Source organism: Merops nubicus, unplaced genomic scaffold (genome assembly GCF_000691845.1).
Source record: "Merops nubicus isolate BGI_N331 unplaced genomic scaffold, ASM69184v1 scaffold10200, whole genome shotgun sequence".
Taxonomy (NCBI): Eukaryota; Metazoa; Chordata; class Aves; order Coraciiformes; family Meropidae; genus Merops; species Merops nubicus.
This window is the reverse complement of record NW_008582190.1, coordinates 61,635-88,344: the sequence shown is the minus strand read 5'-3', so window position 1 is coordinate 88,344 and position 26,710 is coordinate 61,635. Positions and strand designations below refer to the sequence as shown.

Here is a 26,710-nt window from a genome sequence, read left to right as displayed (position 1 = left end):
GAGACCAGTGGGAACAAAAGTTCCAGCCGTAGCTAACCAGCTGACTCAGCAAATGGCATCATCCTGGAAGCTTATTAAAGGTAATGCAATACCTATGGAATTAGATACATTATCAAAACATCTGTGCCTTGAGATCATCAGAGGATTACTTTAGTGGAAAATCTGATGTCCTTCATCCCAATAGCTTAAATTTGCAGAAGGATCAGTCAGAGTGTATAGATTTTAAAATATTATTTATTTTTACTGAAAGGAAGAGAGGAGGCAGCTGATGCAGATGCAGGTGGAGTTGTCCTGTGATATGAAAAGTAACTTGGACTTTTTTTCTCTAGACAGTCCAAATGATGCCAAACATTTTGTAATAAGACAACAAAACAACATTTCTTCCTGACATTCTCTCTGAATGCAAGGGATTCCAGTAGATGCAGAGGAAAAAATAGCCTCTTATTGTTTTGACACCTGTTATTTTTCTGTCAAGACACAAGCACTGCATGGAAGCAAAAACTTGATAAAACTCAGTGTATAAATTTGATATCTGCACTCCTCTGTCTCCCCCACTCCACTGCTGCCTCCTGTTGCTTAGGTAAGATAAAAGCACTCACTGAAGGACTGAGCCACTCAGTGTCTTGAAACAAACCTGTTTATGAGATCAGTGGAAGAGGAGAGGAAGCACAGAGAAATGTATGTTTTCTGTTAGTGATCACATTATAAATTATATTTACATCTAGTATAAAATTTAAAGAAAAAAACTATTTAAAATGTTCAGCACACTGCTGGTGAGGCCTGTCTTAAATAGTTGGTGTTTAAAAGACTTTGGTTCAAGCACATTCTTGATGATAGATGAAAAACTGCAGAAGATTTTACAAAGAGCAAAAATGATTTAATACTGTTAAGCTTTATTGTTAGATGTTTGGAGTACTCTCTGTATGTTATTCAGCTTTTTTTGGTTACTGAGTCACTGTATCCATCAGTTGCAGATTTGCATCTCCCATCATCTATTTTCTGATGTATTTGTTTTCTTTTATAACATGTTATTGAAATGATAGTAAGACATTGTGCCACATACTTTAGAAAGGTGTAAGACCTTATTAATGTATGTTTAAAATATGCAGGGATACTTGTTTCATAGGTTTAAAGATGACTCTGAGAGTCAAAGATAGTAAGACATTGTGCCACATACTTTGGAAAGGTGTAAGACCTTATTAATGTATTTTTAAAATATTCAGGGATACTTGTTTCATAGGTTTAAATATGACTCTGAGAGTCAAGGCAGCACTGGTTTTAACATTAGAGCACCACATGTGGGGAAAAATCTTCATTGTTTTATTTCAGTGAGTAGATTTTTATTTTGTTCCTTTGTTGTGGCAAGATTCTAGGCAGCTGGAATTGCCTTTGGCTTCCTTCTCCTTATTTTGTGGTTGATTTTGTGTCCATGGTGAATTTATGGCCTTTTCTACAGTGTAAGATGGTGAAAGGCCTAGGAGAGCACAATTCAGTTTGACAGGTTCTCTTCTCCCTCTGAGTGGAATTATGGTTTGTGCTGTGTGTGGAGAGAGGCACAGCTGCATGTGGGTATGTCTATCTGCAGCTTCTTGAAATGATTTTGATATTGTGAAGTTAAAGAATGACTCTGTAAGACAGTTCCAAAGCTAGAAAAAGCAACTGTTTAATGGGATAATTTGTAATTTCCCTATTCTGGGTACTAGGAAAATAACACAATCTATTTCAGTTTTGTTGATGTAAAAATACATTCTTCTCTACCTGCTAGAGCTTTGGGGATCCTTTTATTCCATGTTTGAACTCCCTAATCTAGATGTCTGTCGTGTTCTGGTTTAGATTCTAGATTCCCTTTGGAAATAAGTTCTATAATCAGTTGTAGGTATTCAGCAGGGAATGGCCCCGGGACAATCTTTTCAGTTTTTTACAAACTATAGCTGGAAATTCTCTTAGGATACATATGTCTGTTTCATTTAAAACCCCCAAAACACTACCATGTAACACAGCCTTAAAATTAAAGGAAAAAAATGTTTTTATGATGAGGTTTTTAGCAGCTTTTAAACCTGACACTGCCTCTTCCTCACTTCATTTTATGTAAGTGCAGGATTTTGATGTCTGTCTGTAGAATGTGCATTGATGATACTGAAAAGTTCACACAAGACAAGGATTCATTATTGTAGCAGCACTGTACATCCCTGTGTGGCACTTGTACCTGTGGTGGATTGGATGATAACTCTGCAAGTGACACAGCCCTCTGAGTTCTGGAGTCTAGAGAAGTCACTCCTGTTGCTCAAGCTCTGACTTGGCCATAGATGTCTTTTCCATTTCTGAAGTTTTATGCTGACTGTGTGTAGAACTTCGATTTGACCCTTCAAACACGTTTCCAGCCCACTGGAGACACACTTTGATTTGAAGCAGTGCTTATTCAAAAAGAAAATTCTGGTAGCAAACACAGGAAGAGCTGTGCTCGGGAAAAGGCTTTTAGATCAATGTTAGCCCCTTGGGAAGCTCTGACTTTTTGCACTAACAGTGGTGCCAGTACTCTGATTTTTATTAAGAAAACCCTAACAGCTGGTTCCTTTCTCCCCATTATATCTGAATAACAATGAAAAGTGGAACTTAATATAATTTTTTTAAAAATTACACAAAAACAAGATGAAAAAAATACCAAAGTTTGGAGAAGTGGAGTTTTTAGTTAATAATGGCAGTTATAGAGGTTTGCAAGTTATGTAGTTTTTGTGCACCTTGAAATATCTTTTATTCAGTTATCACTATTTAAATACACAGTTAACAAGACAGCAATACAGTTTTAAAGCTGCAGATGAATATACAATTGCAACTGATAGTTGTTATTAAATAGTATCAATTATTATTCTTAAACTAGCCAATAAAGGCAGAGTAATTTTACTCTGCTGTCAGGTGCTAGTTAGGTTGTTACCTTTCTGTCCTGTACTGCTCTTGAACATCCTTTCACATTTTTAAATGTTCCATTGCTTCCCCAAGTACCTTTTGATGGAGGGATTATTTCTCTGATACCTTTTTGACTCTGCTGGCAAGGTGCAATCCTTCATGTTGTGAATCAATGCTAAAATATTTAAGGAATATTCTATGTAAAGAATTTTAGTAACAGGTGCTTGTAGCAGGACAAGAGCTATGGAACTGTAAACTAGAATAAGTAACTCCCCATGTTACAGAGCTTTCTGTTTTACCCTCCCTCATCTCAGTTAATTGCTACTTCAGAAAATGCTGTCAGGAGGTAATGAATACTGCAGAAAAAGTGAATCCCCAGCAACTTAATTGCTGCAAGTTCACTTCTCAACTTTGTGAAGATGCTGGAAATGACAATGAGCTTCCCTTCGGGCAAAATACATTAACCAGATCTTTGGGCTTGCTTCCTGACATGGGAAACCTCTAATGCAATTTTTGGCACTGTATGAAACAAAGCAGCAAATGGAAAGGGCCAAAGCTTTGCCTTCGTGGACACAGGATGGGAGAGTTTGCCCAGGAGTGTAACTTAATGGCAGGGGCTGCTGAGAAAACTATTTCCCTCTTTCCCAAACTCCAAGGGTTTCCAAAGCTGCCCAGTAGGGGGGTGCAGAGAAAGGCGAGGGGTGAACCTAAATCCTGAGCTCAGAGTTCTATGGGTCATAGCTTGCAGGTGTAAAAAGGAAAAAGCTATCAAAGTAAACATCCTCCAGTGCATGGAAAGATGACAGATTCTTTCTAACAAGATTTTCTGCTCTCCTGGAAGAAGACCATTTGTTAATAAACCATTTGAGAATCCATTTTTAAGGGATTTAATAAAATATACACAGATTGCCTTCCACTGCAGAAACTATTATTCCCATGGGTAGAAGAAGTGACTGACTGTGGGCATTAATGGCTACTTCCTGTGATTCCTGGCATTATAGCTTGCTCCCATTTGCACTTTTTCTACCCAAAGTGAAATAATTTTTTATGAGAAACCTGCACTTGATTCTTAGCTCTTAGGAGGCATGTATGTGTTCTATATTTTATTTATTTCTATTCTGTCAGGTCCATAATTCCAGTTGTTTTAGTGGATGTGTCTATAGCCTGGGTATTGTGTGTGTTTTGCATTGTGCACAAGAAAGTTTCTGTATCTAGCAAACTCCATTAAATGGAAGAGGTAATAGCTTTTGTGTGAATTAAATGAATTGTTTCATTCTTGCCAAAGATTTGCATTAATAATTCACACGTTTCCATTTAAAAATTTAGATTTTCTATTGTGGTGGTTGCTGTCAGTTAAGCAAGAAATCTGAATCTATTGTGGTATGAGATACTTACTTGGAGGGCTGGGTAACCCACAAAAGAAAAAGGGTGTCTTTTTAAGAATTTGGAGGAAGGTTTTCTACTGCCATCTTTCCAAATGTGCATATAAGTTATACTTCTTTCAAAGGAGAGAAATACAGTGGAATTGAGTAAGTCATTTCTGTAAGGACTCTTGCTCTTTCTGAGACTTTCAACAGACTTTGGTTCTTTTAAATTAGGAAACAATTTTTCTGCTAGGAACACTTCATATGGCTGTGTTTGTAAAAAACACCAGTTGACTTCAGAATCTGAGGATAGGAGGAGGAAGTCTGGGACAAAAGACCCTTAGAAGTCAAAGCATGGATGGTTTTATGTATGTAAATGTCAGATTCACTTATACCCCAAAATATCCTGTCTATATCATCTTACTGGCCTCCTTTTGTCAAGTGTGGTGAACAGCAGGCAGTGCTAGGAGTGAATTTAGTGTAGACTGCTGAGTGGCTGCCCAGGCAGACATTAGTTTCACAGAAGGAAGAATGAAATCTGGAAAGCTAATAGTATTACAGTCACTGGCAGCTCTAACAGATCCCAAATGGATGTACTTAGAGGCATAATTTGTTTGATTTTTTCCTTTACCAGAATTATCTCCATCTCATATCCAAGAGCTGAAGGCACAGTGGCAGGCTGTGGATGGCAAGATGGACAGTCATTGCTCGCTCATAGTGTTACAGCCTTTTATATAAATAGAGATTACAGGCAGGATGCTGCCAGGAAATGGCAGAGCTGCTGGAGAAAGGGACAAACAGTAGGACAGACACATTTAGAAGAGATGATTTATTCTACAGTAACATCTCTGTGTGTAGGAAACTTGTTCCTACTCATCACTTAGTGTCTCTGTGCTTGCTTGAGAATGGTGACATGTCAGCAGCAAGCAAGTGTAATTCCCCAAACAGAGACCTGAACAAAGCTGGTGAAAATTCGAGAATAATGTAGTATTTGTGCACTCTGAAGCACTTGTACCTCAAAAAGAACCAATCCAAATACTTAATTTCAGGGAACAATTTCAGATCCCTAGTGCTGAGAACATGAAACATGTGAAGGGTCTCCTGTAAACTGGGAAGTGTTCTCCTGCAAAGTGGCATGTGACAGCCAGTAGTTACCCTTTGCTCCCCTTCACAGTAGGGCTCCAGATGTATGCTTGGGCATGGGACAGATGAGTTTTGTAACATCTAACCATTGGAGATCCTGAGAGCTTGGCTAGAGTGCATCAGAAAGGCAGGTGGAGGGCTGGAGTTAAGGGAGGCTGTGGCTTTTTCGGGAATGAGCTGGGGTGAGTGCAGGTTCCAGATGGAGCAGTTTATTCAGCCTGAGGCCAAATACTGAGTAAGCCTTTGGTGAGTGGAGCTGAAGGAAGTGCAGACAAATTAAGAGCATAACCACTTTTACAGAATCTGTGAACTTAAAATCTCAGCACAAAGGAAGCTCAGTAACTACTGCACAGTAGTTGGTGGCACACTAAAGATCATTGAGCAGTAAAAGGAGTGAAATAAAGTATTTACTTCTGTCCACTGAACCACATACACTGGGTTCACTCTGAAATGTGTTGGTTGCCTTGCTTTTTGTCTTGAGGGCACTGCTGTGCACCATCAGACAAACATGTCGGGGAAGGAGTGACTTTTTTTGCTTCCTGTCTTGACAAAATTCAGTCTATAAATTGCTAAGAAAAGGCCATGCAATGACTGTGAACTGCAAACTGACCCCCACTCCTCTGACCTCAGCTTCTGTGGTAATTGCAGGCTTTGCTTTTTGTAATGCAATAGATATTTTCATTACATCCATACTAAATGTGGCACAAGCTTATTGGCTTGTAGGATTTGAATGTGCACTGGTTTGGAGTGAAATGTGTGCAGTTCAGGGACTGGCAGATATAACAAAGCTGACAGGCCCTTCAAAAAGCAGAGGAGGCTTTTGGTAAATCTGCTGTCAATATCTCCTCCCCCAGCTTATCTATGTAAGTTTTAAAATATTGCAATATTGTGGCAATTTAAGATATAAAGGCTTGTTTTAAATTAAAATTTGCTTCCAGTCTTACTTATGGATCTCTTACCTGGTAAGCAGAAAACCAGGAAATTTCCATTTTTCACTGGTTGGCACTCCTCTTGCTTTGAGGAATACCAGAAGCTACTCTTGACCACTCTCATAGATTTAGATTTAGAGAGTTTTGCTTTGATAGTTCAATAATAATCTGCACTGTTTCTAATTAGCAAAATTAGTGGTCATATTTACAAAGTGTTGCATAGCTGTGGAACAGTGTATGGTTAGGGGAACCTGTATTCATTAATACAAAACCTGAATAATGTCATTTCACTAAATAAGTGTGTCTTTGATTGCTTTATTTGAACAGTTCAAGTGACTGAACTTTCATGGCAGCTCTTTACAGGTTTTTCTTTGTTTTCAGCTGCTGGAAAAATTAAAAGATCGCTGGATGCACACGGGATTATGGAGAAACCTGGAGCTGGTTAAAACAGTCATTGCAGAGCCTCAAGGAGGGGCAAAGAGTGACTTTGATGAACTGCTGAAGATATACTATGATGCAATAAAATGTAAAGGAGAAAAAGGTAAGTTCTTCAGACACACGGAATAGTTCATACAGACTCTTCAAGTTTAATCAAAAAGGGGTGAAGGATTCTTAAAGTGCTTAACAATTAGCTTCAGGGAAGGATAAACAGTTAAATTGACCTCAGCTTAATATGCTGTTGTTATAAAGGAGGAAGATTAACTGGGATTTGTACTGCTGCATGAGGATGGATGGAAGCAGAGGATGTTGCATCATCCTGGTAGTGATGTTCTGAAGGCAGTGAGCTGAGTAAGGGTGCACAGTTGTGTGTGCAGCAGAGCACAGAGTGGCTTCTCAGAGGATCCAATTTATACTACATTGCACAGCTGCCACTTACCATCATATATTACAGCCACTATAGGATTTCTCTGCAAAATACTTAAAATTTCTCCTCAGAATACTTAAATTTAGTATAAAGACTGATAGTATGTCAGAAAATGAATAGCTTTCTTTTTGGTCTGCAAAACTTATTCTACAATTTTAAATTTTATTGTAGATACATATGGTTCTTACATGATTAACTATCACCATATTGCATTATGCAAAATTATTTTGCCAGTTGATGTTGAAAATCACAATATTATTGATCAAAGTGGAGCTAATCTCATCCCACTAACAAAGAAGTCTATATTTTTGTGTCCCCTCACCTTTTGCAGACTGACACATGGTGTATTATGCTATATTACATTAAGCTCTTTAAAAGATGTTGGTGAAACTTTCTCCTGACCTTGAGTTTATCAGTGGGACTGATTTGTGTATTCCTCTCTGGCTCGTTCCAGATGGAGCACTCCTGATAGCTGTGTGCCGAGGAAAAGTCAGCGAGGGCTTGGACTTCTGTGATGAGAATGCCCGTGCAGTTATAACCATAGGTATTCCCTTCCCAAATGTGAAGGACCTTCAGGTAGGATATCAATTGAAAGAGTTGTACTTCATCTTTATGACATCTTTAAAACACCAAATATGCACAAAGTATTTTTTCTAAATGTTTTCCCTTGGACTCCCCTCAATCCCGTTGAGTTCTTTGAGCTACTTTCCATACAGGTAGGGTGAGGAACAGCACAGCATGTCTTGTGGATACATGTCATTCTAAATAAATGTATATCATGCTGGATGCATTTTGAGTTTTTGTCTGACACTGCCAGTTGAAGGCTACTGCATTGTTAAAACACTCCTCAGCTTCACACTTTGCCAAGCAACAGTGCATGTTTCCATTGCCAGCTGCCTGTTTCACACCCCACAGCTTGTGTCACCTGTATACAAATGAAGTTACTTTCTGACTCGTTGCTGTTGTGGGGCATTTGGCTGTGAAGGTCTAGGATAAATTTTAGGAAAATATTACTTTAAATAAGGCATTCAGATTGATCAAAAGATTATTTCAGAAAATAGGTGGGAAGATAAAGACAGTCACAGTGTAAAATAACAATGTGATGAAGCAGTACACTAGATGATTATCAGTTGTGATGTGTCACCTTTCTAATAGCTGTTGCCTTCTCTAGTGTCACTGTGTATGATGTTTTCCACTCAGAGTGGAACTGTTAAATGTTTTCCAAGCTAATGCTGCTTTATTAGCTGCAATTTTGAGGTATGATACTGTGACTGAACAGAACCTCTTCCTGGATACTAAGGACATTATGATTTTGATAATTCAATCTTTATCTACCTTTAGGCAAAAACTGTTAAGTGCCTTCTAAAAATAGTATTTTGAAGTGCCTCCAATTAAAGAAATTTGAGACTGTGTTTTTCAGCAAGTGGCCAAGGTATCATCCTGTTGCTCACACTGCTGTGTAATTACCCACATCAACACTTCCTTCCTTTGGACTTCAGCAGGTCTTATGGCTGGGTGATGTTCCATTAGAAAGGGCACTTCGTAGCTGAATCCAGGCATTCATAAACAAAAAAAAAGCAAATGAATATGGAAAAATGGTTTTCTAGACTTTCTACTTAGTGAAAAAGAACATTTATTGTTAACTAGTTTATAAGACCACTTATTTTTTAGTGGTCTGTTGTGCTACTTGGGTAGTCACCCAGCTGCTGGTATGTGTCTTCCAGTGATAACAGCCACTGTCACTGCTTTATCTTGTGTGTACCTTTTAGAGCTTTTTGGGACTGCTTTGTGAAGCTAAGAAACAAAGTGAAGTATCCCAGAATAAATAAATACCAGGAACAGCTGGTTTCTGGTTATTAGCAATGCCAAATCAAACAAGAAACTCGTAGCTTCACACCTGGAAGCCCAAACAGAGTGAGCTTTGGTTTTAGAGATGTGTTCTGGGCTTAAGTGAGCAACCAAAGACTTCTTTGTTGTCTGCAGTGTGTGCCTAATTACAGCCTTGCTGGGAAAAACCCACATCCTACAAGGACTAGTAAGGTTATATTAGTGGTGGCTGCCTAGTGCAATGTTCTTTCAATGTTTGCATAACCTTCTTGAAATGCTTATTCAGCCTCAACATTTTTTGTTTTACTAAAATATAATACACAGTACTTTAGTATAAAAACATTTACATTCAAAGAATGCTTAGCACTCTTTCTAGAGTTAGAAATGCTTTGTGTTAGAAGCATATGCTGAAGTGATCTTTTGGGAACACTTGTTCTGTAGTATTGCTGGAACTCCTACAATTTATTCCAAGTGCTTTTCAGAAAGTCGGTATTTTTGTCTTCTAAATGATACTAAATTAATTGAGAAGAATGTGTCAAAGGTGAATTATGTTCACAGTGGATTGTGTTTCTTAAAATAGTGTATTTAATTTTACCTTGAGTTCAACCAAATATGTCATGTAATAGAATCACAGGCTGTCCATTCCCTTCCTGCTAACTAAATTCCTGCTAACTAAATTTAAAAAAAAATCAGTGTTGTGTTGAACTATTTTTTTTTTTTAATTGGACTGAAGAGAACCTCTGAATTTTTAAGTAGGGATAGAAACACTAGCTGCCAACTTGCAAGCAGCTAAAGGATGTAGTGTATATATTTAGGTATGGTAATGCACAAAGCACTGCAGTGATCAATTCTAGATGAGAGAAGGGCAGGCACCAGTCTCTGAGCATCAGATCTGAGGAGCTGTCTGGTGCACAGCAGTGCTCCTAGAATAGTGCCAGAGGAAATGGGGTTTGTTGTAAATGTGTCTTTTCCTCAAGATCTTGGACCCAAAGTGGTATCCAGCTAGCAGTAACTCCCTTTAAATGGGATGGTGTTTTGTTCAAGTGAAGCTCCAAGGCTTTAGGCTTATCAGATACCCCAGAAAGTTCTGGATTCTTTTACCAGCTGAACTCGATTGTGTGAAGGATAGAGTGAAAGATAGACACTGTGCTCACTGAAGAAGATTAACTGGTAGCTCTGTAGAAATGTAAACATAGATACAGAAGAAATTTGGAAGATTAAGCACCTTTTTCAGCAGCATGTCAGCTTGGGAAAGAAATTGCATTATCTTTTTAAGGAAAAATGACTTTTGATGTGAAGCTTGGCATGTCAAATTAAAAAGTGGGGAAGGAGAACAGAACGACACCAGCTCTTACTTGCAACTGCTCTTTTTGTATCTTTCTGGGAGAGCTGATCTAATAGTTTTGCATCCCAGAATGGAATAAAACAAATGTTTTATGAAAGAGTATAGAAAAATATTCCTGTACACTTTATTATAATTCTTCTAAGTGTTTTGGAGTTATATTCAGTGAGTAAAACTTCATAGAACTGAAGGAGTGTTCATTTGACAATAAGGAAGAAAAAATGCATGACACTTGCAGAGATTGGAGGGGAGTCTATAAACAATGCTCTTATGTAGCAGATCGTATTACCTGGAATTAAAAGAGATTCTTCATTAATTACAGACAATTGACTTAAGCCTTAACCTGTTGTCCTAACCAGCTGGAGCTTGACTGGCTGTTCCATTAGCAGTGAGAAACCCAAAGTCACAAGCCCAGTTGCCAGAGGGTTAAATGATGCTTGTGCCAACATTCTTATGATGCCAGTTCATCTTCTAACCATGCTGTTATGATAAATAGTTTGGAACTGAGGTGGGAATGGAGTTGGATTTTAAAGTGAAAGCTGATGATCAAATACTCCTTGTGTTAAACAGTAGAAATAATCTATGATACAACTTTCAGGAAGAATGTGGTTACAGGATCTTATTCATATACCTTTTCCTAGTCAGGAGTGTTTTCAAAGCATATCAGTGGTGGTCATCAGACTAAGAAGATACAAATTCTCCCTTCCAAGTACAACTGAGTGACTTTCTTTTAGGGTGGCTGATTTTATTTTAAATGTTTCTCCTTATTAACAGTTTTTTTCTGTTGGAATTCTTTTTTTCTCTTGGGGTTAGAAGACTCCAGATTTTTACACATTAGAGGACACTGTACAGTTTATCTCTTTTCATAGGATTTTAGGATATGTTAAATTCCCAGATGAAACAGGTAAAGTTTATAGGATAGTTGTGACATTTGCTGTTATGATTCAGTTGCTTCGTGTTTCTTTAGATTTTGTAGGCTTGGAAGTTATAAAACTTGCAGCTTTGGAGTTGAGCTTGAGTTTTGAACAGACAGAAGAAAATTCAAAACAATGACACAAGTCAAGATAGACCTATACAGACATAGAATTGTGAATGCAGGTACATGTGTCACTTTGCCATAGCAATAGGTGCTTAGTAGTTATACCAGATGAAGAAACTGATGGTTAGTAGTGACATCCCTTTAAAAACAGGAAATGCAAGTGATGAACAGTTCCCTTGGAATATCCATGGCATATGTCTGGGATTGGTTTAAATCACTAGAAAGTGCTCCACTTCTACAGGAAAACACACTTGCATGTCTGCTTTTTGGGTTAAGAAAAGTCCTCTAAAGACTCAATTCCATAACCCCTTACTCCTGCACATAGCTGTTACTCGTGTGAGTAATCCTTTTAATACCTCCAGGGCTGTGCATGGTCCTAAGGGTTTGTAGAATCATAACTCTGGAGACTGATATTTTCTGCTGGCAGTTTGATGTTGGCTCATCTCCACTAGTATTACTTGTCTGTGATTAACCTGCTTGCTAAATATAGTTTATGATTTGTAACTTGATGCTAATACCAGTGAACTGTAATATTAGAGAACATAAATAATGTGACAGGAAAAGATGTGTAATCCCATGTACATGTTTTCTGATGGTAACATACTATTCATTAACTCCTGTGACAGATTTTCAATTGCAGTATTTTGGATCAAGACATCAGTCTTTAGTTGGGCAAGAAAGTAATTGTCAAGTGTGATGTATAATATACGATTTTCTTTTCTCCCTATGTTTGTGCTAAATATATGCCACAACTTCTGGTGTTAAATGGCAAGCATTTGATCTCCTTAAGTAACTGTGTGCTTTTATAAGTCATATTATTTTCTATAGATCCCTTAAAGGGTATCACTTAATTTTGTTTAAAAATTTAAGCATGTATTATTTTGTATTCACTCATTTCCACAAAGAGAAGAACCTAAAACACTTTTTCAGTGTCAGGGAGAAAAATGATTACGGCTCAGAGGTGTACTTGATAATAAACAATACTGATTTAAGAAATAGAGGCCAAAACCCTAATTCTGTGTTATTGAAAATGGTTTCATATTGCTGAAGAATCAGGTTGCTAAAGCAAAATATATAAAAGAAATGTTAAAGTATTGCTTAAAGCTATGGTACTCTCAATGGTAGGGTTTGGCTCTAGTAAAGCAGGAAAATTTATTTCAGAGCCAAAAACGACTTCTTTGGCTGTGACCAGGATTTCCTCTGCCCACCTCTGGGACCTGAAACTAGAGGCAGGAAAATCTGATTTTGGAGCCAAGTGTGACTTGTTTAGTTCAAGCCATAATTTACTGTTCTCACCTTGGGGACCTGAAAATAAAGAAACTCCCTCTGAAATGTTGACAATGGGGGACTCTGAAGTGCAAGCATTAAGCTGACTTTCCTAGAGCATTTCTTCACTTCCACCTTTCCAGATGCTTTTGGTCGTGGTACAGTAGAGTGTACTTAATCATGTAACAGCTAAGAGAAATACCAAAATGCAGGGGAAAATGCAGTCAGGCTCTTTTACATCAGCAGATGTGCAAGGAAAATCAACCTGATAAGGCCAGGATTTCTGTGTGGTGACATGGCTGGAGGACTGCAGCATGAGAAGTGTTTCCTGTAGCTGCTATAGGGTGGATGTGAACTACAATGGCAAATACTTTATTTGCAGCAACTTAATTTGTGAAACATGATAGAATAGACAATTTCAATGACAATTTTCTGGTTTATCTGTAACTTAATGATACAGAGAGTTTGCAGCTATCTGGCTGAGGTTTCTCTTTTCTCGAGGATTGAAAAAATTGAGCTGTTTGCCTCATTTCAGAATAGTGGCATTTTTCCAAATATTTACATTAATTTCAAGTCCTTGTGGTAGTTTTTAAGCCTATATGCTTGTTCTCCATTGAAAGGAGAAAGAATCTTGTGCTAGGTGAGTGGTTGCTGAAATAAATTTCTTGCATACTATATCCTAACAAAAGAAAAATTTCTAAGCTAATTATTTTTATTTTGGATTCTTAACCTAATTTGAAAAGCATTCCAAGTGCTGTATGAATTTCATCATAGCTTTGCATCACTTAAATGTTTTCACTTCTTATTCAAAGCATTGTTTTAAAATATGAGCAAACTGGTACAGAATACTATATTTTATGGGAAAGTCATTGTCATATTTATCTTTAGTAGAACTTGAAAATTCCTTGTGAAGTCAAGAAATTTTTTTAGAGGTACAAGACTGACCATTCTGTTGTTGGTGTGATTGCTTTAAGCAGGCTGAATGTTTCTGAGCAGCTTTGCTGCAACCTCCTAGTCAAATCTAACACTTATTGCAAAAGCCTTGAGATGCAGTGTGTTGCTATCATTTTCAGTATTTTAATATTTGTAAAGTAATAGATTTTTAAAAAGTAGTTATGTTAATGTCTGTCTACATCTGACCCACTTTTACTTTCTTCTTCATTCCATTACTGTGAAAAAAATTACAAACATAAAGTAGGGAGCAGCAAAACATTTCTGGAACTTTCAGAGGAAAGCCAGACGACATGGTATGTAATTTACTGAATGTTCTCCAAGAGAAACACTGAATAGGGCAGAAGTGCAAGGTGTGTATGTGTTTGTGTAAATACCCGCTTGCCTTGTTTCCATGCCCCACTTCATATTCACTTTTATTCTGTATTTTTATTGCAAAGTAGCATTTTGAAACAACCAAGGCTGTGAATAAGAAATATCCTGCCATTATTGAAATGTGCAAGGTCATGCAGCAAGCCTCTGGATGTTAAATAACAATTACCAAGTCTATACACCTCTGAATTTTGTGAAAATATGTTTTCAGGTTGTTCAGCCAGCAAAGTTCTTGTGTTGTAGCAGTACACTGTAAATTATTGCAGTCTGCTGTGATGCTGCTTGCTAAGGGGTAATGCAGAGTGCAGGACCACATCACTACAGGATGACTGGCTGGATGTTGCAGATCTCCATCACTTTTTTTCCTTCTCCCCAAAGGAAGATGTCAGGAAGTGTAGCTCCCTGTGTTACAAAAATCCCAGGCAATATAGTAAACATGTGGTGGTGTGGCAGTTTCTTACATCAGTGAGAAGCAGTGAGATACCTCAAAAGCCTTTTACTTACTTCTCACCTTTCCAGAAATAAGAATGGCTGCAAAAAGTCAAAGCCATCCACTCTCTCCTTACACCCAACAGAAACTGTGTTAATGAAGAAAAAGAATATTCATGACAGGCTGAATTTCTGGGAGCAGCTGTGAAATCCTATGGAATGCAGCATTTCTGTAGTGAAGAAAGGTAACATTTAAGTTCAGCTTAACATGTAAGACCAGTGGATGGCATTTCTCTTCTGCTGGTGCAAGGCTAATGTCAATATGCTGGCACAGATCACAGAAATCATCCCTGAATATGGCCAGAAGTTAAGCCTTTGGATAAATAATACAGCAAATCAAAACTTTTCCTTTACATTTAATAGTTTACTTTTCTGATCCATAAAACAAAAATTCCAAAGTGATTTTCTTGTGTTTATCTTGTCCTTAGCAAGTAGTGTTGACCTTTAAGTTTTTACTTTACTGTCAAAGTATGTTGAAAGCTTTAAAAGTGAAGCTATCACCTTGGGGATTTGTAGGGATGACTGACACTTACCACTTCACCTCAGACGTGGCAGCCCTGAGTGTATGCAGCAGCGTTGGACCTCAGGGGAAGCTGTTTGATTTTTTCACTTCTGCTTCACTGCAAATGGATTGAATTTTCTCTTCAGAGGAGAGTTTTGGTTGCATTAGATTTTAATCAAGTCACTTGTTCACAGTCCCTCAAAGCTTACAAGGCTGAGATGAGTAGATGGGCCTGGGGTGAACGTGCTACGAGATTTGTCAGGCTGCACAACTTGCAGGTTCCTGAGATGCCACATGGTGTAGGTGACAACACTGAGCCCGTTCAGCGGCGCTGCCTGACTCCCCATGGCTCCAGCACTGGGATTGAGGCTGAGAGTACTGGGGAAGAGCCTGGTCATAAAATACCCTGTGAATCCAAAATGAGAGAGATGGGGCTTGGCATCAAGTGGCAGGACTGGGTTGCTGCCCCAGGTGATGGCGTTGCCCAGGTAGTAGATTCTAACAGATAGTTCCTTGCTGTTGGGTTGTTTGGCTTGACTTTTTTAAAGTCACCTCTCATATTTAAGCTTTTGAGTTATGGGGAAACAGGCTAGCAGTGTTTTTCCATGTAGAGTTTTATTTGCCACTTTTGTGATTATTCTTTTTTTTTTTTTTTTTTTTGCTATTTCAGTAACTTTTTCTAGTCTTGATAATAGTTTCATTCAGGCAACAAACAAAGGTCTGGGTGTAACAGTGTGCAAGATCTAGTTGATCTGGGGTCTAGATCTGCAAAGATGTTAATTCCTTAATTTAGTCAATATTACCTGAGAAATGCAAATTTTTAAGTGTGCCTAGAAGTTTTCAGGCAGAAAAGGTCACCTGAACTATTTTAAGCTTATGTGACTGATGCACTGATTAGTGATTTGAGTAGACTCAAATATTTTCTGAGGCTTCAATATTGGTTTGAGTTTTTCGAGGCTCAAATACTGACTTGAGCTGACAGGGCAGTGGGTGCCAGGTTCAGCTTAACTCAGTGATCCATCTGCTGAAGGGACTCTTGCAGGATGAAGCTTTGTAACAGAGCACCTTGAGGATAATTGAGCAGTAGAAAGTATTGATCCTGTCTGCAGCTGATAATACTTTATTCACAGTATATGTGGGATTGCTGTGTTCCCAGTTTTGGAGGTTTGTTGTTTTTTAAAGAAATGCAGTATGTTTCTGTGAATACCAAGGAGAGCATTTAAGTGTTTGGTGATCAACAAGGAATGGCCTTCAATTACTGTCAGATACAGAATCTAGTTTGATAAATTAGAGCTAATAAGCATTTGCTTATTTCATCCTGTGTTATGTGTACTAATCCTGCACTTGAAATGCTTGGAGCATTTAAAGGTAACATCCTGCCATAATATCTTCTTCCTGTGGGTCAATAAATTGAGACATTGTGTTTAGATACAGCTTTTAGTGGGTCTGCTGAGGAGTGAGAATGTTTGAAGCATATTCTGTGACTCACCCAGGTCTTTACATGTGCATTATTTAGTCTTAAATCTCAGACGTCGTTACCACTTTTGAAGTGAGAGAGGAAAAGTTAAATGCTGCACTATTTAATGCTACTTCCATTTAAGGATTTTCAGATGTAAAAGAAAAGAAATGGGTTTTCATGTCTTTTAGTTTCCTGCACTTACAAACTTTTATGATTACTTGGCATTCGTCAGGAGGAAAGTAGATGGCAGGCATGTTCTTGGAGAGTTCTAATTATTGCTATTTCAGGTGGAAGAAAGACTCTAACTGGACACATGAGATTTTTTTTTTAAGATGGCAGATTTGCTTAAAAACCATTTTTATGTCTTTTTTGGGGGATGGAAGCAGGGAATGACCACCTGGTATTTTTTGCTTGTTTGTTTTTAGGAGGTAGGGAATTAGTAGACATTAAACATGAATGTGTCTTTTAAAGGTTTTTGGATGATAGGAGCAATGATCTTGTTTTCATTACTATTTTTCCTCTCATAAAACCAGAAAAACAAGTCAGTGGAATGCCAGAAAACATTTGTATCCATTTTCTGACTTTCACTTCCATGGAGAATAGATGGAGGAGAGTGCTGAGGAGTGAAGGGGCAGTGAGTTTATGTGTGTAGATGTACAGACCTACACGTGTGCACACGTGTTGACACATCTCCAGTTTATTTGCTTGTGTCCTTTCAGTTCTCTCTAACCTGGGCTGTCACAACACTGCTAAGCACTGATGGAAAGAGAACTGCAGGTTTCAGTGCTCTTTAACTGCTCACTGTAGGGCCATTGTGTTCATGAATTTCTGTCTTGTCTTCAGACTTCTGAGTAACCTGGTTTGTAATCCCACAGGTTACAAACTGGAGGTCATTTCTGATCTACCAAAGAAAACAGGAGACTATTGAAGATGTGTGTGATGTCTTGTCAAAGAACAGGCCTGGCTTGTTAACTATTAGCAACAGCTTAGGATTTGTTTGGTTTTAGAAAGTAAAGCATAGCACTGTATTTGGTTATATAAAGTAAAGCATCTAGAAAAATCTCTAAACTTTGCCAAATGAAGTAAAACCAAACACAGTTTATTTTGCAGATTTAAATAGCACAAAATAAAAAATCATATACTCTTCAGCTTCCATATTGTGATACTGGCACTGACAAATAAGTTTCTAGTATTCTGATTCTGAACAGTAAGTGCCCCAAATGCCCACTGCCCCATCCTGCCAGGCTCTGCTTTATAGGTCTAAGATCCTAGTCTTTGGCTGAGCTGAAATGACTCTGGATCAGTGTCTGCTGGACTATTTCCTTTTTTTTACTGAAGTAAAACTTTTAAAAAATAACCAATAGTGTAGCACAGGAGTTTTTATTCTTTGTAGGTTAAATGCTGTTTCCTTAAAATTTCTTCATGGATAAATTAGCATGTAGGATACTGTGCAGACATTTAGTTGAAGATATCTAAAACATACTGAAATTGTTTTAAATTTCCTTATCTCAGTTGTAATTATGAATTCACAGCACTTTATATTTACAGAAAGACTTCAATTTAAAGGAGAAAATGATGCTTTAATTTTATTGTCCAGCCATTGATGTTTCTGTAGAAACAACTAGCTCACAATAGATTGCTATTTATATACCTTGCTGTTAAATATAGCCATGGTTTTGTTTAATGTTAAACCTCGTGCAGCCTGGCACGTTACTAATAAGGCTTCTGTATGTCAATTTGTAGGTTACTTTAAGGTTCAAAAACAAGCTTGAGTTTTTGAGCTAGTCTTCTGAGTTTTGTGTCATAAACTGACTGATGTAGTTCATGGTAATCATGGTATAAATCCACTTTATGTACTTATGTTACTTGAATTCTGAATAATTCTGGTGTTTTTTTTTTTCACGTGAAGCAATATTACCACAGGTAACTTCTTTTTTGTGGCTGAATCAAACACCCAACATTCATTATATTTGATTTTAATGTTGTTATTTTCATCAAAGAAAAACTTGTATTGCCAATCGTGTTTGAAAAATGCATTTGAAAATCCTTTCAACTTGCAGCAGAAACAACCTCAAAGTACTTTTCTAAGTCATGAAAAGAGAGATTTGTTCACGGCCTTTATTTTTTGTTGCTATTTCTCAGTTAATATTCCACAGTGAAAGCCGTTGAACTAATTAAGCATTAAAAGGAGGAGCAGTTAGCAGGTATAATGTTGTTAGACTTCAGTTAATGTGCATGTGACCATGACCTCCCAGACAGATCAAAGACTAATCTGTCTGACAGCTACAAGATGGCAGAGCTTGCCACGGGCCTGCTGCTGCTCTTGCTGAAGCTATTTGTCTGTAAAGCATGCCTGATAGCTAAGAGTATATTTTTAAGGATGAACAGGTAAAAGTAAAAGGCTGTCTTTTGACATTTTAACTAATCCCTTCTAGCCTGTGGTTTCCTGCACATTTAGGATATTTGCTAGCAGGAGGGACTGGCTTTTTCACATATGTAACATGTCATTTTGAATTGGGCGTTGATTTGATGCTTGATAATGTAAGAGTTATACAATGAAATAGATTCTGATTGCATTAAAATGACATGCCCTGGCCTTTTACCTTTAGTGGACTTATAATGCAAACTGAACTCTCAGCAATGTGAGTTGTCATCTCGTGCTGAGACGTGATCATTTAAGTGAGAAAACAGAATGTTTATTTTCTGCTAACCCTTTTTGAGTTAAGATGGAAAAGATAGGGTTTAGAGATACATTACACATCTAAACCAAGAGAATGTGGATTTTTATTTGTTTTGAGAAATGAAATGTCATTGTTGATGTGCAGTACAAGCAGTGGACAGTTGCATAATGCTAACATGTATCAGAAGAATGTAAAAGTGATGGGTTTTATTTGCAGGGTAATGCAACACGATGCAGGTGATCTGTCTGGTTTGCATTCTTCTGTTACTTCAGTGATTTTATGCCCATCATTAAATATGTCATCATTTTTGTCAGTGTAAGACATGGCTAGTTACTCTATTGTTTTGAACAGTCTGCTGGTGAAATCAGAAACTGTAGTAAAGCTCCACTGGCAAAAATCTTACAGATAATGAAATTCCTCAGTGGAGGAAATTGGTAGAAAACTTACCAGGACTAGAAGACAGATGCAAAGTATGTACAGGAGCATATTGCTACTGGTTATGTTTTAAAGACTTCAGAGAACTTTTCCAACGTCACATCTCATTTCAAATGGTGAAAAATACCCTTTTGTTTCTCCAGGTAGCATTTCCATTTGTAGAAATGCACACATGTGCTTAAGTTCCATTTTAAGGAGTGGTTCCAATGTTCATGCAATGTTCAAAAGAAATCAGCTTCTGTTTTGAAAATTATAAAGGAAACCTCACATGCCAGTCAATAAATCCTGAGTGACTGGAACAAATATTAAATCTGTGAAATCAAACTGAATTTATTTTCTGGCTGTAAGGATTGAATTTGTAAATTTGACAGGCAATTTTAAAGGGCATAAGTACATAAAATAAAATTTCTTATCCAAATGCAACTTGAAAGTTACCTGTCAGAAGAGGTTAGAAGTCTGCTGTTTTCTCTCCTGAAGCGTGTCCTTTCAGTTGTCAGTTTAGAAAGGTTAATACTGTTCAAAAGAGCAATGGAAAGCCCCTTTTGGTGTGGCTTTATGTTTGTTTAAAAAATAAAAATATCTTCCCCCCCTCGCCCAATGATAAATCTTTTTGCTATATGTTGGAAGCTGGGAATTAGCACTGGTGTTGGTGGCTTCTGGTATTCTGGTGAGGCCACTATCTCTAAAATACTTCTTAGCTTCTGTGGAAGGGGTTATATTTGCTTAACCCCTCGCTTGAGAAAAGTATGGTCTGGTCCCAGCAATGGATTAGGAGTCAGCATTTGTGATAAAGGACAGGATAACGATCTCCATTGTGTCATTTACTTCCAGATGAGCAAATAAAACTCTTGTCTTGTTGGTCCATTAACTTGTATCTGGGTTTTTGCCTGTGTGAACAGCTTGTCCTTCACTTGCTGGAGGGAGCTGGATGCTTGAGTGCTTGTTGTGTTATTACGTATATATTATTGGAATAGATCACATGATAAGAATAACTTTAGAACTTTTTAAAAGCCATAACTGGTTACTATGCAAAATACAAAGTTGAAACACTGAAGTACATTTTATATATTCACTTATTTAATCCATGTTTGCTTGTTTTCTCTTTCTAAAATATTTCCTTTTCAACATCATTATTAAAAGCAGTGTTTGATTATTTTCTTCTTAGGTTGAATTAAAGAGGAAGTACAATGACCAGCACAAAAATACAAGAGGCCTTTTACCAGGAAGTCATTGGTATGAAATTCAAGCTTATAGGGCTCTGAACCAAGCCCTGGGAAGGTGAGATATGCTGAACATAATTAAAAATGTATATATTGGTAGAACTTTTTGTGTGTGTGATATCTTTAAGGATTAATTCCTCACTGTTAACGTAAGGGGGATAAATCAGGCCAGAAATCAGGCAGAAATGAGGTTTTCAGCTGTTCTGTGCTGGCAGCTGTCTGGATTTCAGTCTGTTCTGCATTTAAGTGTTGTTGTAATTCAGAGTTTTTTGTTTTACATTCAGAATCCACTTTAGTTTATTTGGAAGGGAAAGCATTTGCACAGACAAATAGTTCTTGAGTTCATTATAAACCAAATGAACATTCTTAGGTCTTTTCAAATGTACTAATTGTTCACACTCCTGGTGGGCTGGGAGCAGTTGTTTGATGTTTAGCCCACAAGTATTTTTGAAAGGCAGAGATAGCGGGGGGCTTCTCAGACCTTTGCAAAAGGTCAAGTCAATTATCGTGCTCACTGATCTCTCTCCAGGTTTAGAAGTGGTGCAGCTTACTTTCTAAAATGAAAAAATTCCTCCAAATTTTGTTAACAGGACAGAATTAATTCAGCTAAAATGAAAAAATTCCTCCAAATTTTAACAGGACAGAATTAATTCATCCTTATCCAACAAAATTTATCATACATATAGCTGCATGTAGCTGTCTGTCATCCATGTGTGTCATAGATGCCATATATGCCTGTCAGGTATACAGAGGTGCAGACATTGACTGATAGATAAGAGAAACATCAGCTGGAAGGCTTTTGCTATTTCAATTAGATAATATTGAAACACTAATACCAATGTGATAACATAAATTAAAGTTTTGAAGGAAAATTCAGATAAAATAATCTACGAGGATCTCATTGTAAATTCTTGTTACAAGTCTGATTAGTTAGATTCCTCTTTGGAGAGTAAAAGTGTTAGTTACAATTTAAGAAAGATCTAAGCAATTTGTGGAATGCTAATAGTAAGAAATTAAAGTTTTATCCCTGTGAAGTAAGTTTTAATATAAATCTGGTTTTAGTGATAGTCGCTTATTGTATAATTTATCATTTGAAGGAAATTTTGCTAGTCTAAGCTTAAATGGAGATAACAGACTTCCATTCTGAATTAAATGTATCAGTTGTGTACCATACCATTAGACTAAGCTCGTACTAAACTGGGATTTGCTGCAGGATGACAGTGTGTGATGACTATTTTTATTAAACCAGAACAGTCTATGAAGCTGATGCTAAGTCACAGTATATATGGTAAGTGGGCAAGCTGCTCACTGCAGAGATGCCTGCAGGGCTGGAGGTGAGCAGAAGCATGACAGTCCTCAAGCTGGCACTTTTCTCTTAATTTGGTGCTGCTGCATTATATGGAGTAACACAAGTCCATGAAGTGAAACAGCAGCCTTTGGGGATAGAGCAGATGGTGTGTATGGCCAGGTGACAATCGTACTGTGAATTCCTTGCTGTGCTACGTTTTCCAGCAGTGTAGAATTTGTCTCCAGTGGGCATACTTTCTTTAAACTGCCAGTTAAAAGAACATTTATTAAAAGGAATAAAAATTAGAAGTTGGAAGGAATCTTTTTCTTAAAGGTGTTTTGATAGCTTTTCGTATCATGGAGAGACTTCAAATGTAGATAAATAACATTTCTTTGGAGAGCCAGCCTTGTCACTCCCATTTTAAGCTGGGTCTCCAATACACTTGTAGCTTTATGTACATTTGTAAACATCTTCAAAAGCTGTCCTCTTCTTATACAATGGGGATAATAATGTTAAACTATTCCTGACAGATTCTTTTTCCACATTTTGTTATCACTGTTCTTTAGTAATTTTTTTTTCTGGCAGGCAGTGTAGAAATCCAGATAACATTAAAAATATCATTGCATGTAAAATGCCTGTTGGATTATTTCTGTAGGTGTCTAACAACTGAATTATGAACTCAACAGTATCTTTCACAGCTTTGATCTGTAGCATTATTCATTTCATTACTGAAGAGATCTGGGAATGATGTGTGGGTTAGAAACAAAAAAGTGCAGTTATTAATAAACCGGCTGCAGTTGCATTAGTCCACTTCCTTTTCTTTTACACTTTTACATGTTTTCCTTTCAATATTTAATCTACCCAATTAAGAGTGGGGAAAAAGTGGCATATGCTATGGTTAGCTGCTGAATATTTGTGGGTTTGTGGTGGTTTGGTTTTTTAAGTTAACAGTTTTCATATAGCAGATTCAAGAACTGAAGGTATATTGAGAATTTTTGGTCCAAGGAGTTAGGAAAGCACTTCCTGTATATTTTTGTGTGTTCTAGCTGACTCGTTGCAATCCCTGTTGCCTGATCCCCACAGTTTTTTCATTATATGCACTCTCTACACTCTGTTTTTGTTGCTCACTGGCAGGTGTATACGACATAGGAATGACTGGGGTGCTCTTATTTTAGTTGATGATCGCTTCCGGAATAACCCCAATAAGTACATAACTGGTAAGCTGTAAAAATCTTTCTGGGAAAACTCTTAGTATTAACAAATAGTGAAAAACAAAGATTACAGAATTGTGGTTATGCAAATGCAAGTGAGAAGGAAAAGTCATAATGAAATATACCCATTGAATTCAAATTGTGTGGTTGAAACTGAGATCTCTAAAACTGTCCCCTGGTGTATTGCTGGTTCATTAAATACACTGGAAAATGTTGATGCCCATGTTAGGTCAATTTAATTTACTTCCTCCTTTGGATATACAGATAATGATAGAGAAAATTCAGTATGCAGAATTTGAGAATTGTTTCTTAAAATGGGACCTATAAAAGCTTAAGGACTCAATCTTTACATATTAAATATATATGCTGCACATACACATACATGTTTAGGTGTCCATGTGTATATATTTTAAAAATAGTTACTATTATTTAAATTTGGACTTTTTGAATTTAAAAGTCTGGCTTTTTAGATAACAACAAGTAAAGGTGGTGCCATTTAGAACCACCAAATGCTCAATATGCAAAAAGTATTTTCTGTTTGTATATGGGTTTATACTGGCTCAAAATAAATGCAGGTAAAATAAAGCAGTCATGCACACAACCTTAATAAATAAATTTTATTTTTTTTTAAACTAAAAGCAAGTGATTGGAAATGTGTTATGTATCTGTTCCTGCCCTGTTTGGAAGAGAGGGGCAGTAAGATGATGTGAACAGATAATGTTGCAGTCTAGTCAGCAGGTGGAGCTCAGCTGCTGCAGTACAAGTCCAACTGCTTTTCTGACTTGTCTGTACCAAAAATACTTTTAAATGATCTAAGTAAAGAGAAGTAATTCATATAGTAAAGCAAACAATCTATATGTTCAAGACTTGATAAGATTAGTACCTTTTTAAAAAGTAAAGCTGAACAGAAAAATCAAGTTTTCTGTTGTTTGTTTGTTTATTTTGGCTTGGTTTTTTAACTGATAATAAAAGAATATTTAAATGTTCACAGTTCCCAGCTCTGGAAAGGAAGATGTGCATAATCTTAGTTTCATCAGCAATGCCTTGAAATCTTCATGAATCTGTCTACACATGTGTAGAATTATTAACAGTATCAGGGTACTGTTTGCTCATATGAAATATCTGATATAGACGATGTAGGTTTGGAGTAACAGTTGTGCTTTTTTTCTTAGGTTTATCAAAATGGATTCGCCAGCAAGTCCAGCACCATGACAGTTTTGGTAGGGCACTTGAATCCCTGCAGGCATTTGCTGTAAGAAACCAGAAGGGCATTGATTGTTCATCAGAGTGCAGCAGTGAACCTCTCCACGTACCTTCAAATTCAAAAGACCTGTCACAAGGCTCTCAACAGGAAGCAACTATTCATCTGTCACCAGATGTGTCCAGTAAAAGTGAAGAGCAAAATTTGGTTTCAGAAATTAATTTTAGTACAACCATCAGCTCGGTTAATCCTACAGCATCAAATCAGCCAGGTAACATCAGAGGAACAATGAAACCAAGTACATTAATTTCCTGTGGAAAAAACTTCATTAGCAGTTTTAAACGTGAAGTTGTATCTTTTTTAGAAGAGGCAAAATGGGTTTTAAAATTAAAGAAGTTCTAGGGTGCAGAATGATAATTATTCACAAGTGTGTATGAGCTGTGCTCAACAGACTGAAATTAATTGTTGTTCCATCTGGTTGTCTTAAAACAATAGATAATGCTTTAAGTTTATATTATAATCAAAAATAAAATGTTTTCACTTAAACTTCTTTTTGCATTTGAAACAATGAAGATAGTTTAAAGTGTATTTGAAACACCTAAAGATTAGCATTATTGCAAGATGAATGCCTTGGTTCAAGCTATCTGTTGTTTAGATCTCAGACACCTTCCATATAGTCTCTTCTGGTACCAGTTTTACAAGTAAATATCTATCCATTCCTAAATTTTAGGAAATCTTATGACTTCAGGAAGGTCTAAAGAACAAAAAAGCACAATAATAAAAAATTACAAACTGAAAAGCCATTCAAACTTTAATTTTACGTAGGCCGGTTAATCTATTGATTTAATTATGACAATTCATGTGCAAAGTTAGTTGTAACATCTGGGCTTTTGTTTGTATTGTATGTTAATAAGTATTATGAAATAACTGTAAACCTAATAAAACAGTGGTAATTTTGATGTGCTAAACATGCTGTAAATCAGCAGGAGGAAGGCATATACAATTAATTAATGTTTTGTGCTCTTTGTCACAGGTGGCCAGAAAGTTGAAGTAGAGACTCATTCTCACCGTGTAACACAGAGAAGAAAGCATATGGACTCCACACCCAAAATGCCAGCAACTAAAGCAGAGAGAGAAAAAAATAGTTGGACTAATGGTGCTACTGTGAAAGGACATTGCAGCTCTAAACCTCTGGCTTCAACACCTTTGCCTGTAGCCAAGAACTGCATGTCCAGAGCCAGCAGTGAGCAAAAGAACATGAGTAGTGCCAGTGAGCTTATGGATAGTGTAAATCAATGCCAGTCATTAATTTCAGAACATAAGCCAAGAGTACCAGAATCATGTTTGAAAACAACTAATTTTTCAGTTAAAAATACTGAGGTTCCTGTTGATGAACATCCTGATAAGCTGCAGCTTCAAGCTGAGCCCTGCAGTGACTTCACTTCAGCAGCAGAGAAATCTGAACTTTCAACATTAAACATATCTGCAGAGGCTGAAGCTGAGGATGAAAGTATCTACTTCACACCAGAGCTTTATGATGATACAGACTCAGAAGAACAGCAAATCAGCCCACTGGTCCCAACCTGCAGTATAAATGAGAGTCACAGTGAATGTGGAAACTCCACAGTCACTAATGATCTTTTTGCAATTAACACCTCAAAAACCAGTGTGACTAAAAAACTGTTTGTTGATGATGGCAGAAGCACAAGTTTACATGGAATAATTCAAAATGAGGGGCATGAGAATAGTGCAGCTAATAAAGCAGAGAAGACTAGTAAAACAGAAGCAGAGCAGGTAGCATCTCAAGAGATGGACACCATAAAAAGGAAAGTCAGTCTGTCCAGATCATGCAATAAAGGTGTGTCATCTTTTTTTTTGGACAATCCTAGCCCATAGAGACAGGTTCCATAAGAAGCACAGTGGCAGCTTTTACAACACAGCCTCACTGTAGAACAGTGATGGCTTTCTAGTTCCCATTTAATAGGTGCTACTACCAGACTTGATTTTTTTCATCTGGATTTGACTGAAAGTTACGTGACACACAGTTTTCTATAGGTATAATTAAGATTCTTCATCCTAATTGTGTGGTGAAAGAACATCATGTGTGGACATTCCAAACAGAAGTCCAAGCATTTGATTTGTAATTATAGGCTGAGGAGGTTTGTCTATCATAGAGTTATTAACCCACCATTAAATACAATCAAACAACTGGGTTTGTCTCA

The 26,710-nt window shown here is 37.2% G+C and overlaps 1 protein-coding gene across 1 annotated transcript in view; it reads left to right on the top strand.

Moving 5' to 3' along the window:
- Nucleotides 1–26,384, top strand: part of BRIP1 (BRCA1 interacting protein C-terminal helicase 1) — a 58,320-nt gene extending 31,936 nt beyond the window's left edge. The window contains exons 14-19 of the mRNA XM_008936950.1: nt 6,722–6,881; nt 7,660–7,781; nt 20,734–20,846; nt 23,211–23,293; nt 24,460–24,759; nt 25,522–26,384. Coding sequence (XP_008935198.1) covers nt 6,722–6,881; nt 7,660–7,781; nt 20,734–20,846; nt 23,211–23,293; nt 24,460–24,759; nt 25,522–26,384 — 1,641 coding nt within the window. The remainder of the gene's footprint in view (nt 1–6,721; nt 6,882–7,659; nt 7,782–20,733; nt 20,847–23,210; nt 23,294–24,459; nt 24,760–25,521) is intronic.
- Nucleotides 26,385–26,710: the final 326 nt, after the last annotated feature.